The sequence below is a fragment of the Nematolebias whitei genome, chromosome 11 (genome assembly GCF_014905685.2).
Source record: "Nematolebias whitei isolate Nwh7 chromosome 11, NemWhi1, whole genome shotgun sequence".
In the NCBI taxonomy this organism is placed as follows: Eukaryota; Metazoa; Chordata; class Actinopteri; order Cyprinodontiformes; family Rivulidae; genus Nematolebias; species Nematolebias whitei.
Genome location: NC_056508.1, coordinates 35375221 through 35389648, shown reverse-complemented (window position 1 = coordinate 35389648; position 14428 = coordinate 35375221). Strand labels below are relative to the sequence as shown.

General features: G+C 39.2%; 1 protein-coding gene across 1 annotated transcript in view; it reads right to left on the bottom strand.

Annotated features, from left to right (window-relative positions):
- The window catches only part of LOC119417668 (TOX high mobility group box family member 2), a 107273-nt gene that overhangs the window by 38004 nt on the left and 54841 nt on the right, over positions 1-14428 (bottom strand). Inside the window, exon 2 of the mRNA XM_037684926.1 lies at positions 13831-13890. Within this exon, the coding sequence (XP_037540854.1) occupies positions 13831-13890 (60 nt within the window). The remainder of the gene's footprint in view (positions 1-13830; positions 13891-14428) is intronic.

The following is a 14428-nucleotide window of genomic DNA, read 5'->3' as shown; positions in this document are numbered from 1 at the left end:
CAAATAACCCCCTTCCCCATGTCACATTATCATATAACAAAATGAGTTTAGAGTGTCCTATTGAAAGTCATCTAGCCATATGTTTCTTTAAAAAAGTGTCAGAGCAGCATGATTTGGTCAACAAACAACAGCTGGCCGTGCATACATAAGGGCTTTCACGCTCACTTTATGTGTTTCGGATAGACGGATGGCAATGGTAAATCTTTTATACATCTCGTGGAGAATTTCAAAATTCACCTTCAACGATGAAAGCAGCAGAGCAGAGAAAAGGGCAGACATCAAACCCATCATCAATGGGTGTCTGAGCTGAGGCGCGCTGAACGAGTGACCATTACATTGATGCGCTGCAGGTTCCATGGAGGCTATCTGACCTGGCTTTGAAATGACAGGGAGCTCGATTTGGATGATGGATCAAGAAAGGCGGACAGTTTAGTACAATAGAAGGAGAATGAAACAGCAGAACGACCGAGGTTGACTGACAGAAAGACAGAACTGGAATAAGTGAAGTGAATGTATGTGTGTGTGAAAGGGAGAATTTCAGCACATCCAATAGTAGCTCAGGGTCATGGGTAGCGTCCATCAGTAAAGGACAGGTAGACTGTGGTGGGCTTCAACCAATAGCAAAGAAGTGTGCTAACCTCTTCCATGCTCCCCCATGCACTGGTAATTCTCTCAAATGTCACATCAAAATGGATCTTATTTAGGTAGGTAAAAAGGACCTGACTCTCCATTGCAGATGTGGGTGGACCCACGCCAGATTGAACGTGAACTCTAAAAACACGGTCGTAAAGGAAGTGTTTTGAAAAGGGTTGTAAAAGGGGCCGCGCACTGCACATTTATGTCAGTTCAATTTAACTCAGTTATAGACAAAAAGGATGGGGTGAAAAGCATCTTTGATCTTTACTGGGGAAGCAGGAGAAGGAGAAAATTCTTCACCGTTTAATTTGATGACTGGACGTAAGACTGTAGTCGTAGACACATTTTCTATTCTTACTCATTAGGGAGGAATGTATAAATAAAACAAAAAAATATGTTGTGTCAGAGTCACTATCTCCCCCAGGGGGACATGGAAGCCCCAGTAATCACATATGGCACAAAAGCTTACCCATAATCCCCTTTATTTTTATTTTCATGATGTCACTCTCTTTAAGCCCCTTTGCTTTATGAGTTGCAAACGGAGAGGAGAAGGGAGAAGAGGCGGGGTTGAGAGGAGAGGAAAAAGCAAGGGAGGGGTGAAAACAAATGATGTGGATCCCTCATTGTTCTTTCTCTATGCCCTCATTCCAGTCAGGGCAATAAGAGAACATTGTGATTTACTGTCAGTGAAGCGCAAGAGTGCATCAGAGAGAATCCACTGCGGCAGGGGCCATTAAAATAGATTTAACTTCCCACAGTATTAGGCCAGATGTCTGCACTTCTATTATATTTCAATCAGCCATGACCTTGGTCTCAACATGATGAGAAAGATCACGAGGAGAGTGGGGAAGCGAGAGTGAAAATATATGCATAAAACCCCCAATAGAAATATCAAACTACTTAGACCCACTAAATCCCTGTGTACCATTGTGAGCATGTACAGAAGTAGAAAGACCAAAATAGAGTCAAGGTTTCAAGTTCTCTGAAAGTGTATGAATCATTGAGAGCGCTTCTGCTGCTTCTACGCTGCAGTTTTGGGGTTTTTTGGGAGGTGGTGAGATCTCGTTTTTCTGTACTTGAGGTGTGCATTTGAGGAAGAGCCAGAGGAGACGCACATAAAGAGTGAAACAGTAGAAATTATTTTAACACCCTTGGAAATTAAATGATGATGGATGATCGGTGCACAGTGTTTGCACAAGGGAAACATTGACTTCTTACACAATCATGAATTTTCTTTCTTATAATGCTCATAATATTGTTCAATTTGAATCAAATGTTAATATCATTTCTTTAAAATCCTTTCTCTCTGGCAGCTATCCAGTCATTTCTGCTCTATAAAGTAAGCAGAGTGGAGATCACTGCTTGTTGTACTTCAGAGACCGATGATAATTGGAATTATTGGCTGACACGGGCTGACCTAAATAGAAAACTACCACTGGTTATGCATACAGCTTACAATGCCTCCTAGCATGGGTGTGGATGTTGTGCAGATGTTCCTCTGATGGTCTTCCAACACCGCTTTCAGACGTTGATGCACCAGAGCTGGTTGAGACCTAAAACCAGATTTTAGCCTGATTTTTACAACGTTAAGACCATACTGTTTCTTGATATTTAAATGCACCGAGTACAAGATATTTCTCTTCCTCATTCAGACGACCTTGCCAACGGCTCTGTGGAGCCTCAAAGAAGGAGCGAGATGTGTGTTGGCGTTTTCAAACCCACAATTTTCATTTTCTTTCCTTTGTCCCAATTTTTTTTTTTTGTCTTGCAGGGAAAGAATACAAACATTGAGGATACATTCACAGAGGGGGGATTTTGGTTGGGAGGGCCAGCGTTATGAAGTGAAGAGTGCTGGTGAGGGTATAATGGTGCACTGTGACTCACTATTTAGTAATGGTGCCTTTTCGCATCAGTATCGCCCACATTGGGTGTACAGTGCCAGGTTATATCGAGATGTCTGACTCAGAGCGAAAAAAATTAAACAAAGTAAAAAACTGCAAAGGTTGGAAAAAAATGACGAGAGGGCAGGTTGGTCCCACAGGCCATACATCTGGGAAACAATTAACATTTGGTTAACAAATAAATAATTTTTAATTATTTAGCACCTGCTGCACCTGTGTGCAGCCCACAGCTCCTCCTGCAGCGTGTCATATCTCGGCTCTGCAGCAGAGAAGTGGGCGTGGCCAAGAACTCTGGCAGATGGCAGAGAGCAGCCGAAGGCAGAGAGCTGAAATCATGACATTCTGTGCTCTTTTAAAGCGTTTGGAGTTTAGAAACGTTTAGAATATTGCAAGAGTGTGGGAATGGTACATATACACACACACACACACACACACACACACACACACACACACACACACATATATATATATATATATATATATATATATATATGAGAGAGAGAAAGACCACGAAGTAGGAATAGTAGTACAAGTAGTAGTAGGAGTTTATTTTTAGTACTTATATAATATATACCGTATTTTTTGGCCTGTAAGTCTGGCTTTTTTGCATGCCCTGTGACTTGTAGACCGAAGTGATGTATTCATGGATATTTTCTCATATTTATAAACAAATTTTTGGCTGAGATATGACCATTTTCATTCATTCTGACTGGAAAAAAAATGAACAGTACCATTTTCAGCCACTAGATGGCAGCAGAGTAGCAGCAGTATAATGTAATAGATAAACGTGTATAATGACAAATTCAAAAATGTTCAATAAAAAAAACAACTGGACTTTATTAAACTTTATAATTTATTGTTTTTGTCTTGAACCTTTTTGACTTTACCATGTCCTGGATGACTGAGAACCTTCACCAAATATTAATGACACAATCGGCTTGCCATATTCCCCCACCTCAGCTTCATTGTGCTGCACCGCCCTGGCGAAATGAAGCTAATTTGACCATTAAAGTGCATTTATTAAGTAAAAGTTCAACTGAGACACACCTTTGCTATAATTTTGAGCAAACAAATAATTGTTTTAGATGCTTTTCTTGTTAAATTTTGAAGAAACGGGCCGTGTTCCTCCTTTTTTTCCTCCCTCTGCACACTCCCCGAACACCGAGGCAGCAAATACTTTTGAAACATAGCTCATTTGACCGTCAAAGTTCTTTTATTATGCAAACATTAGACTGAGACACAACTTTATTATAACTTTGAGCAAACAAATAATTGTTTTTAGGTGTTTATCTTGTTAAATTTCAAAGAAATGCGAGGCTCGTTCCTCTGTGCGTGCCCGCCGCTTTCGAGAATCAGGTTTTGAAATACAGATGATTTGACCGTCAAAGTGCATGTATTAAGCAAACGTTAGACTGAGACACAGATTTACTATAATTTTGAGCAAACAAATAATTGTTTTTAAGTGTTAATATTGTTAAAATATTGTTAAAGTCCTCCTGTGCACGCTCCTGCGGCTGCCATTTGGCAGCCCATCAATTTTTGGCACAACACCGGCCTGCATTTCCGGGTTCGGCCCACGTTCCCGAGTTGTCAGCAGTGACGCGTAACAAATGCGATGCATCTGCGGTGACACATAATAGATGCGACATATATGGTGAAGAGAAATATTTATGGATTTCTCCACTTTTTTAGACATATTTGGACTGATGCGACTTACAGGGCGGTGCAACGGGTACAGCGAAAATTACGGTATATATATATATATATATATATATATATATATATATATATATATATAAACTAAAAACAAACTACTACTTACTACTTGTACTACTATTCCTACTTCATGGTTTTTCATCATGGGGATTCAGGGTACGGATCCCCTGCGATAAACGAAGGACTACTGTAAATCAGAACATCACATAAAAAAAAAAATATATATATTTCCATTAACCTAACTCTGTCCAAGACTAACACAAGCAGCATCTGAATAGTTATATTTATCCAGTTCCAAATTTAATTACAGTTTCAAATAAGACGTTAAAATATCAAGTTTTTTTTATTAGGGGTTATGTCCAAAGCTATTTCTGCAACATAACTTACCACCAGATGGTTTGTTAGGCAGAACCATTTGAGTTACTGTTCTTCAAAACTCAAAAAGGCAGGTAGTTTAATAAATTAATTGGCAACATGATGAAGCATGCCTTTTTCCAGCCACATTTAAAAAAAAATTATAAAAAATTATGACTATGGTGTTACTGAAAAGAAAACAAAGCAACAAGCTAAAAGCTATCAGACAGTCATAATGGGCCTTAATTTTCAAAGAAATTGGAGGGAAATTTTAAAATGTAGCTAAATCGTTTTCAGTTTTCAATGCTAAAGTGTTCATTATTGCTTGTTACCATGAAAAGTGGGCAATCATATAACTGTCTGTGTCTTTGAGCACATGTGTGTACATAGATGTATTTGTTTGTTTACCAGTTAGCAAAATATGTAATGAAACAAACAAAATTTGAGTAATTCTCTCAGAAAGTAATGATACAGGACCTATCTCAACAACCAAAAGATTTTTTGAGTCCATTAACTGACTTTATCAAACACAAAAACGAATATAAATTACTCACTTTTACCAATACTGAGGTAAACTTGTGCAAGTCAGTAGCTGAGAGTCATCCGCAACACATATTCTGATCACTTCAAGATCCTGTAAGATCCTCGTTCAAAACTTTGGCATTAACTGTTGGAATTAGACCTGTCGTTAATTGTTACAAACTTATCATGAACCACTGGATAGAATTTAATGAAACTATCAGAAAGTAATCACTGAATGCAAATCTACAACGGATTACCCTTTGAAGTCAATATAATCCAAGATGACTGTCACTCTGAGCAAACACAAACGTGGCTATAACTGAGTCAAATGTTAGATGGTTAGCAACAATTTGGTGTAGTAGTAGCTGAGAGCCTTTCCCAACTTACTCTGAGTGCTAACAGATTTCACAACATTGTTTACAATGTTGACGTGCAAGGCGGCTGGGGAAGTATAATCTATTAATGAATGAATGGTAGTTTAATTTAATCCAAGTATATTGATGCTATAAACTTGTATAGGAGAGAAACTGAATGATCATATACTGGTATGCTGGATGTTTTTTTTAAGGTAGATTAGGCCACTTGTTATACTTTAAGGGATATGCGATAATGCTTGATACCATAATCCTATTGTATTGTCACCAGAGTGTGTCACGAACATTCTGTTTGGACCTCACAGAATTGTTTAAAGTAATGGAAAAACCAGCATGACGGCACGTCGCCTTTAACTGCAGTGACCTGTGGGAGCTTTTTTCAGGAGTAATGGTTTGTGTGGATCAACACGAGTATGACTGAGAAAAAAAGAAAAGTCATAGAATGTCAGAGAGTCAGAGTTAGGAGAAAACACAGACACAAACAGAAAGAACAGCAGGTTGAACCATACAGAAAGAAAAGCAAACACCAGAAAGAGTGCATCAGTTAGTTTTAGATTTTGAACTCAACTATTCACTGCTGTTCTCTTACAGCTGGCCAAATCAATAAACGATACGTGGCTGAGTGGGAAACCAGCATCAGAAACATGGTGGCATAAACAACCTTAAGCTCGCTCCTCCACAGTTTTTCTTCCTCTGACACACAGGTAGTGTAATAAAACCAACATCGACAGAAAGTGATGCTTCATACTAATGACTAATGTCATTTTCCTTGTCGTCTTTTAAGCTCCATGTAATCTCTTTCTGTTCCTTTTCATTAACCATATCATTTATTTATCATGTAATCATATGAAGATGCATTCATGTGAACTGATTAAACAACAGAGAGAGGAGAAGCCAGCCAAAACATCCCAAAATATACATGGAAGATAAAGTCTGCATAAACACGCAAACTGATCAAGCTTGATATGAATCCCAATGAAGACCTCCAATTGCCCATTAAACTAAATTAGAATTTGAGCTGGCATGGTTGGAGGAAATGATTTTGGTTTGGTATTATTAAAAGTCCAAGCTAATTATAAACTGCCATTTTCACTAGAATGAGTCAAAAATAATGTGTGCATATTTGGATCAGAAATCTGTATTTTTTTTATTTTTATGCTAGTTAATAAGTTTGTTATGTTTATATTTTTTTCCTTTTGAGTTGTTGCACGAGTGGTTAAAGCATTATTTTCACAATTTTTCAAGAAGCGTACTAAAGAAAAGAACTGTTTTGCCCATGAATGATGTTCCATATATTTATTTATTTCAATTTGTAGCGCAGGTCAGAGTTGCAGTTATTCAAGGAACAAAAACGGAAATACTGAAATTGTTTTAGTTAGTAAGGAAATTAGAGTGATTTAAAACGATTGCTTCTGATAGAGTAGATTTTTTTTTTCCCCATTTAATCGGTATGAACAAGGAATTTAATCATATTTGTTTTAACAAACTATAGGTTTGTGTGTGGGCAGATAAAAACAAAGCTGGCCAAGAGATAGAAAAAACAAACAACCCACACTTTTGCTTATGTGCTGAAAGCTCAACAGATGAACCAAATGGAAACCATTAATATTATCAAACTGCCCTTATGGGCAGTTATATGCTTATTTTTACATAAACCATGCAGAATTTAAAGCCTTGACAACATCTTGTTTGAATGGACAGATTGCATCCAAGCATACAGTCTTAAAAGCTGTTTCTGATTAGCGGTTTTCTCCTTTTTAAAAGCCCAGAGATGTTATGTGTAATGCAATCTTCTCGCTGTGTCAGACTGCTACCTCAGTACATTTGCTGTGGAAGACCCCAGACATGCAAACAAAGGAGTCTCTGTTCTGACTATATGCATCGTTTTCACAGGCACACATCATGTAAGGGCTCAGGTCGGCATCTTACCACCATGTTAAAATTAAACTTGCTATAAAACATATGCCGCCCCCCCCCCCCCTTTCAGAATATGCTTGACCTGTTGCAATAGTACAGTAATTGTGACCACTGCCCTCAAAATAAAGGAATTTAAGCCATACTTTAGTGCTTGTCATACAGAAAAACAAGATTTAAATCATGAAATGGAAAATTACACTTGTGTAGAGCTGATGTACACAATTAAAAAATTGAAAGCAATCCAATTAAATCACTGCAATCATATATAATTTAGTATAAAGCATAGAAACAATGCAGACTGTGCATCTGTAGTTTTTTTTTTTAGACTAACCTTTCTTTAATTCATTGAAATAGCCACTCCTGAAATTCAGAGAAATTACACTAAAAGATATTCTTAATAAGGGCAAAAAATGTAACATGTCTGAAGGCTCTAGGACAGCCAATACAATTTCATATAAACACTGTAGTTCAGGAAGATTTTTACTTTTAATGGTTAAAAATTCTGATATGTTCTTAGGTAAATGCACAAAAATAGATGAAGCTACAAAGAAAGCAAAGCAGAAAAACAAAGAAAACAGAAAAAGCTAAAGGTTAAAAATTAAAATAATAATAAAAAAAAAAGACAATCAGCTAAACAAATATTGACCTACGCTTTTGTGTATCTTCTTTCAGCTGCTCTTTTCTTCATGGTTGGTCATAATGAGAAAAACTGAATAAAAAAAATAGGCAATTTTTTTACGCTGAATGATGCAGCCCGGGCTTGAACCTGCAACACTAGAATTACAAAACAGTGACCACCAAGCTACCGTTCCCCCCATTCATTAATGTATTACACATACAACAAAAAGAGCTGTCTATATTACAGTAAAAGAACTGTTCAGCACTCTTCTGCTATTAACTTTAAAATTAAATACACTTTGGTAAAAGGCTGAAACCAAGCAGTGTTCAGAGAGCTTTTCAGAATGTGTGTGAGGTTCTGTTTGACAGCACTGACAGAGCATCAACTGCAGCTGACATGTTTTGAAAAGCCCAAATTGCTTTATCCACTAAGAAGGTATTTGTTGACACAACACAGCAAACCTAGAGTGGGTGTTGGTGAATGATGCATGACCGCCGTAGCAGCAAAGCTACAGAGCTGGACATTTATCCCAATTAGCACACATACACACATACACATGCATAGTGACATCATTAGGGCAGAACAGGAAATGTGCCAAACAACAATGAACCTCATACTCTCTGATTCGTGCTATAAGTAGACAATAAGATGCTAAAGCTCCCACTCGACCTCTCATTATATTGTCTCGATCCAAACATCAAAGAAAAAGGCAATTTTGAAGTTACAAGACGCGCACTGTACGTGCACATATGAAGGTGGTTATTAGGATTTTATGAAATTGCGTGTGCATGTGAGTGCAGGGTGGTAGTTTGTGGTGAGGGGCATATCCATATGTTCTTCATGTGAAAGGCCCAATTTAAGTTTTACATCATGTGAGTAAGCACATTTTTGTCAAGTGAAGACATTTTGACTGGTGTTCACATCTTCAAAGGCTTGTTTGAGAGGCATGGTTTTAGAGTTAGTGTTGTAATTAAATAACTTTATTAGGCTAGTTAAACAAATATAGAATCTTGGAACAAAGTGAAGCGTTGCTCAAGCAAAATTGTGGTTGAGTGGTGCTTGCAGGAAGCTTTTCCAGATAGTTTGTAGAGCTGTTTTTTAAACAAATAATTATTTAATGTACCACACACACATAGTGGTATTCATTCTTCAGTAAAAGCAGTAATTATCAACTGACAGTCACTGGGCCATATCTGACCCACAAGATCATTTAAACCGGCCCGTGAAGCAGGAAATTATGAATTATTTACACACAAGCTCACACAGAATTTGTTTGTAGTCCACCAGAGTCGTCTTCTTTCGGCGTTTCCCTCTTGAGTGGTTGCCACAGCGAGTCATCCTCCTACATCTCACACTGTCCTCTGCATCCTCTGTCCTCACTCCAACTATCTCCATGTCCTCTCTAAGTGCATCCATCTTTGTCTTTTTCCTGGTAGCTGCATTTCTAACATCCTTCTACCAATATACCCACTGTCCCTCCTCTGGACATGTCCAAACCATCTCAATCTGGCCTCTCTAACTTTATCTCCCAATAGTTCAACCTGTGCTGTACCTGCGATGATCTCATTCCTAACCTTATCCATCCTTGTCACTAAGGAGAAACTCAACAACTCTATTTCTGCCACTTACTGTTCTGTCTTGTCTTTTTGTCAGTGCCACTTTCCAAACGATACAACGTAGCTAGTCTCACCACTGTGTTGTAAAATGTTCATTTGACCTTTGCTGTCATGATTTTGTTGCAAATCACTCCTGAAACTATTTTCCATCCACTCCATCATGCCTGGACTCTTTTTCACGTCTTTACCACATTCCCCATTTTTCTGAACAGTGTACCCTAAATATTTGATATCCTGCACCTTTGTGACTTCTGCTCCTTGTATCCTCACTGTTCCACCAGCCTCCCTGTCATTCACACATGTACTCTTGTCTTATTACGGCTGACTTCCATTCCTCTTCTTTCAACTGCATACCTCCATCTCTCTAAGTTCTCTTCCACCTGTTCCCTGTTCTCACCACAGATCACAATGTCATCAGCAAAGATTATAGTCCATGGGGATTCCTGCCTGACCTCATCTGTTAGTCAGTCCATCATCTACACCCCCCTGAACATAAGAGGATCTGCGGTGGAAGTGGTCTCCAGCTACAAGTACTTGGGTGTACACATGAATGACAACCTCAGCTGGAGTAACAACACAACCAGCCTGATCAAGAAAGCTCATCAGAGACTCTATTTCCTCAGGAGGCTGAGACGAGCTGGTCTGGGAAGCTCAGTCCTCACCTCCTTCTACAGGTGTGCAGTGGAGAGCATCCTGTGCTCCAGCATCAACGTGTGGCATGGAGGCTGCACAGCTGCAGAAAGAAAAGCTTTGCAGAGAGTGGTGAAGGCTGCACAGAAGACTGTTGGAGTCAGCCTCCCCACCATCACAGACATCTACACCTCTAGATGCAGGAAGAGGGCTACCTGCATCATGAAGGACCTCACTCACCCAGCACACACTTTTTTCCCCACTCCCCTCAGGAAGGAGGTTGAGGAGCATTAAGTGTAGAACCACTAGACTGAGGAACAGCTTCTACCCTGAGGCTGTTAGACTCATGAATCTCTAACTAGAATAATCACTGTGAAAAACCATATCATGTTGCTGCTGATCTGTTTCATGTTGCTGTTGATCTGTTTCATGTTGATGTGTTCATGCGTGCACATCTGCTCACAGACTCATGTTCATGTTTGTGCTGATGTTCAATGTTTTTATGTTATGAGTGCTTAGTGTATATTTAGTTGATGTTTTTCTTAGTTCATATCTTAGATGTTATTACTGTTTTTCTTATACATTTTATTGTTGGATGCAACTGGGACCCTGTGTACATAATTTCGCTCCACCACATGTACCACATGAGGTGCGAATGACAATAAAGAATCTCTGACTCTGACTCTTATCTGACACTCTTTTCATTTCTACTACATTCTTTGTCAACTCCCCCTTCAAGACCACTGCTACTTAATTTCTCATTCTATTTACTCCATGGTAAAACTCTTTAAACCCTGCCCCAATGCTGCAAGCCTTGCTGCCCTTCCACTTGGTCTCTTGGACACATAAAACATCTACCTTCCTTCTCTGCATCATGCCAGCCAGCTCATTACCTTTGTCCCACATTTAGAGTTGCTACTCTCAGTCCTACATTCTTGACTTTCCTCTTCTCCCTATGTCTCCTGACATGTTTCCCTCCTCGTGGTCTTCAACTAACTGTATCACAATTTCTGCTGGCACCCTGTTTGTCAACAGCACCGGTGGTGGTCATTGTCAACCCAGGCCTCAACTGATCCTGTATGGTATCGCTTAGATGAACTTGCAAGTACCGGTAGTTCATCTTCTAGTCCACCAGACTAAAGACTATTTGAAGTCCACTACAGTAATGGTAAATAACAAAAATGCCTTGGCCAATTGGAGTGCTCACTCACAGTATGTGATCAGGCCAGACTCAGATGCTGAAATACAGCAGCTGTATGACATCCAGCTGTCCGCAGAACACAGAGTGGCTGTTTAAATCAGCAGAATTTCAGAAGCATAAACAAGGCTGGGATTCTAGTTTAAGTCCAACGTAAAGCAGATTTCTTTTCCTGCCGGTCTTAAATGCTTGCCATAAACATGGCCCATCAAAGATTCACCTCCCACGCTGCCTACTTAGAAAAGTTCTGCTCCTTGTGCGATTTTTTTCAAAATTCTCTGCACTAAAGCACAGGAGGATAAGTGAAACATGGTCATAAGACTTTACTAAAGGTGCTCATCGCAAAGTCATGAAGACCAGTCAAAACAATTTTAAAGTAGAAAACCGTCTGCACTTTTTTATATTCTTGGTAAACGTGTACTTTAGTTCAAAATTTGTGAACAGCGGTGCTTTCTTAATCTTCAAAAACAACAGAAGTGAGAAAAAATTGTTCAACAATGGCAATGTCCATAGAGGAGCCTTTTGAGGTCAAGGCAGCTAACAACTTAGATTAAATGATACACAATTGGACCAGATCTGGGGTTGTAGAAGCTTGGTGGTCAATGCTGCAGTCTCGTAATCCTGAGGTTCCAAGTTTGAGCCCAGGTTATGTCAGGAAGGGTGTCACATGTAAAACTAATGCCAAATTTTTTGTGTGACAACGCCTGCAGAAGGGAGCAGCCGAAAGAACAACAACATATAGATCATATTTGTTGAGTACAAAGGCCATAGATAAAAAGCCAATTTAGGTTGAAATTGTAAATGTACTAGTCTAGAAAATAGTTGCGCAAAAGTCACATGTTTCAATGCCGAGCTCTGTCTTCATGGCATTCCACCGCCTTTCTTGATCCATGATATTTAGAGTATTCTTGAAAGATTTCTTACTTGTTCTCTTTCCTTTCAAGTTTAGCAGCAGATTCCCACTGATATTTCCCCATAAATGTCTTCTCCGATATTCTATGCTTGTCCAATTACACCTTTTCTGTTTACATATGCAGCAAAATGTAGGTCAATAAGTGAGCCAAACTTCGATGTGGCTTTCAGTGGATTCTGTCGAGTGGCTTTATTTTCATGGAGTGTGTAGCTCCATTTCAGAACTGCCTATCAACATCTAGAAAACTACTTGAGTTAACGCTTTCAAAACGCACCGTCTGAAATAGTTCACTTTTATGCTTGATTTCATATTTTGCAACAAGTACCTTGAATTTTTGGTGCACATTTAAACCACATATTTCAAAGCTGCAAACTGTTCCACTGGTATTTGTAGATTACACTCTTCTAGTTACAATGAAGTAATAACTGAAGTTTTTAGGAGATTACCACAAAATCTCAATAGAAAAATTCCAACTTATGTTGACACTTGGACACAAAAGGAAAGTAAGACAATATTTGTTGTAATGAATTATGTTATTCATTTTTTCAAGTTGGGTTCACAAATTCAGAGTTGCATTCCTGATGATGATTCAGGAATTAATGAGTACATGCTTAAATCTGAGAAACTTTAAATGTGTGAAACTTTGTCTTAGAGAATGTCACTTCCTATTACAGTAAACAGGGGTTGTGTGTGTGTGTGTGTGTGAAAGAAATAGACTACATTAGTGTATGTGTGAGAGTGGCCTTGCTGTCATTGGCCCTCTGGCTGTGTCCAGTGTCTCTTTGAATTATTTGGCGAGGCGTTAATTGACATGGAGCCTCCACCTCATCATGTTTTGTCAGAACACGAAGGCCAGGCTGCCAGATCAACAAATCTTTGAGCTCCAAATTCTGCCATATGTCCAGCCATGTGTTTCATGTACCAGCTGGGAGCACTCAGCACTGTTCTTGTCTAACTCACTGACTGTGTGAGTACAGAGAACTGAGGGTTTAATGAGCATGGGATGGTGAAATGTTACTGCTGCGTTCGCTGTGTCTTTGTTTTGACTTGTCACCAACGCTGTCACATCCACTTTAATCCCACTACGGTTGCAATGTTAATGTTCTTTGGATAAAATACAAAAAAAAAAAAAAAAAAAAAAAAGCACGTGATTTGTGGATAATAGATAATTTGGCTTATGAGGTGGATATGGACATGGATTTGGATAGAAAAGATCCATTTTAGAAATATGAAGAGGCATATGCTAATAGCTATTTAGTACCCACATCTGATTACAAAGAAATTCATTTTTGACAAATATAACCTAAAAGTTGAGTTTTCCATCCCAGTGATGTCGTACCAACTCTGTTCTGTTAGGGAAATATGTAAATCTAAAATGATCCAGCATTTATGTAAAACTGGGAGGTTAATGGGAAAAGACTAAGGCTGTCTTACCTGATTCGGCGACCGAAACTCTTGGTTACTGTCATTCATGTACATGTTGTCAGCATCAAACTGTGAACAGAAACGGGAAAAAGATAAATAAACGTTGTGTGCAAGAACAGTTCTTGAAGAAAGAAATGGAGGGTTTCCTGGGAGGGCGTTACAAAGAGGAAAAGCTTTTTACGGGTGGCCTCAAGTGTGAGACTAATGACTTTGTCACTTTGGTTAAACCTCATGGTGGCATGGCAGCATGGGCAATTACTGTTCGTCAGCGGGCCGGTAATTAGGCTACATGAGCACGGTGACGAGAGATGGGCTTTTCCCTGTGGGCTCTGCTGCGTGTGTGAGAAAGGGAATGAGTGTGAATGAATCCACGAGTGCATTCAGTGGTGAAGTGTGCGCTCGCTGTGTTTGAGGGTGTGTTCCCAGCACATAACCAAGGCGTGCTGTGTCTTCCAACTTGAGCTAATCAGGCAATGAAGGATCACTTGCTGCAGGTGCCAGAACACTTCTTGACATGGGGTTAGAGCTCACGTAACAACAAATGACTCTTGACCTGCAAAGCGTGCTGGGAAATGACAACAGGTCAACAAATTACAACATGCCAGCT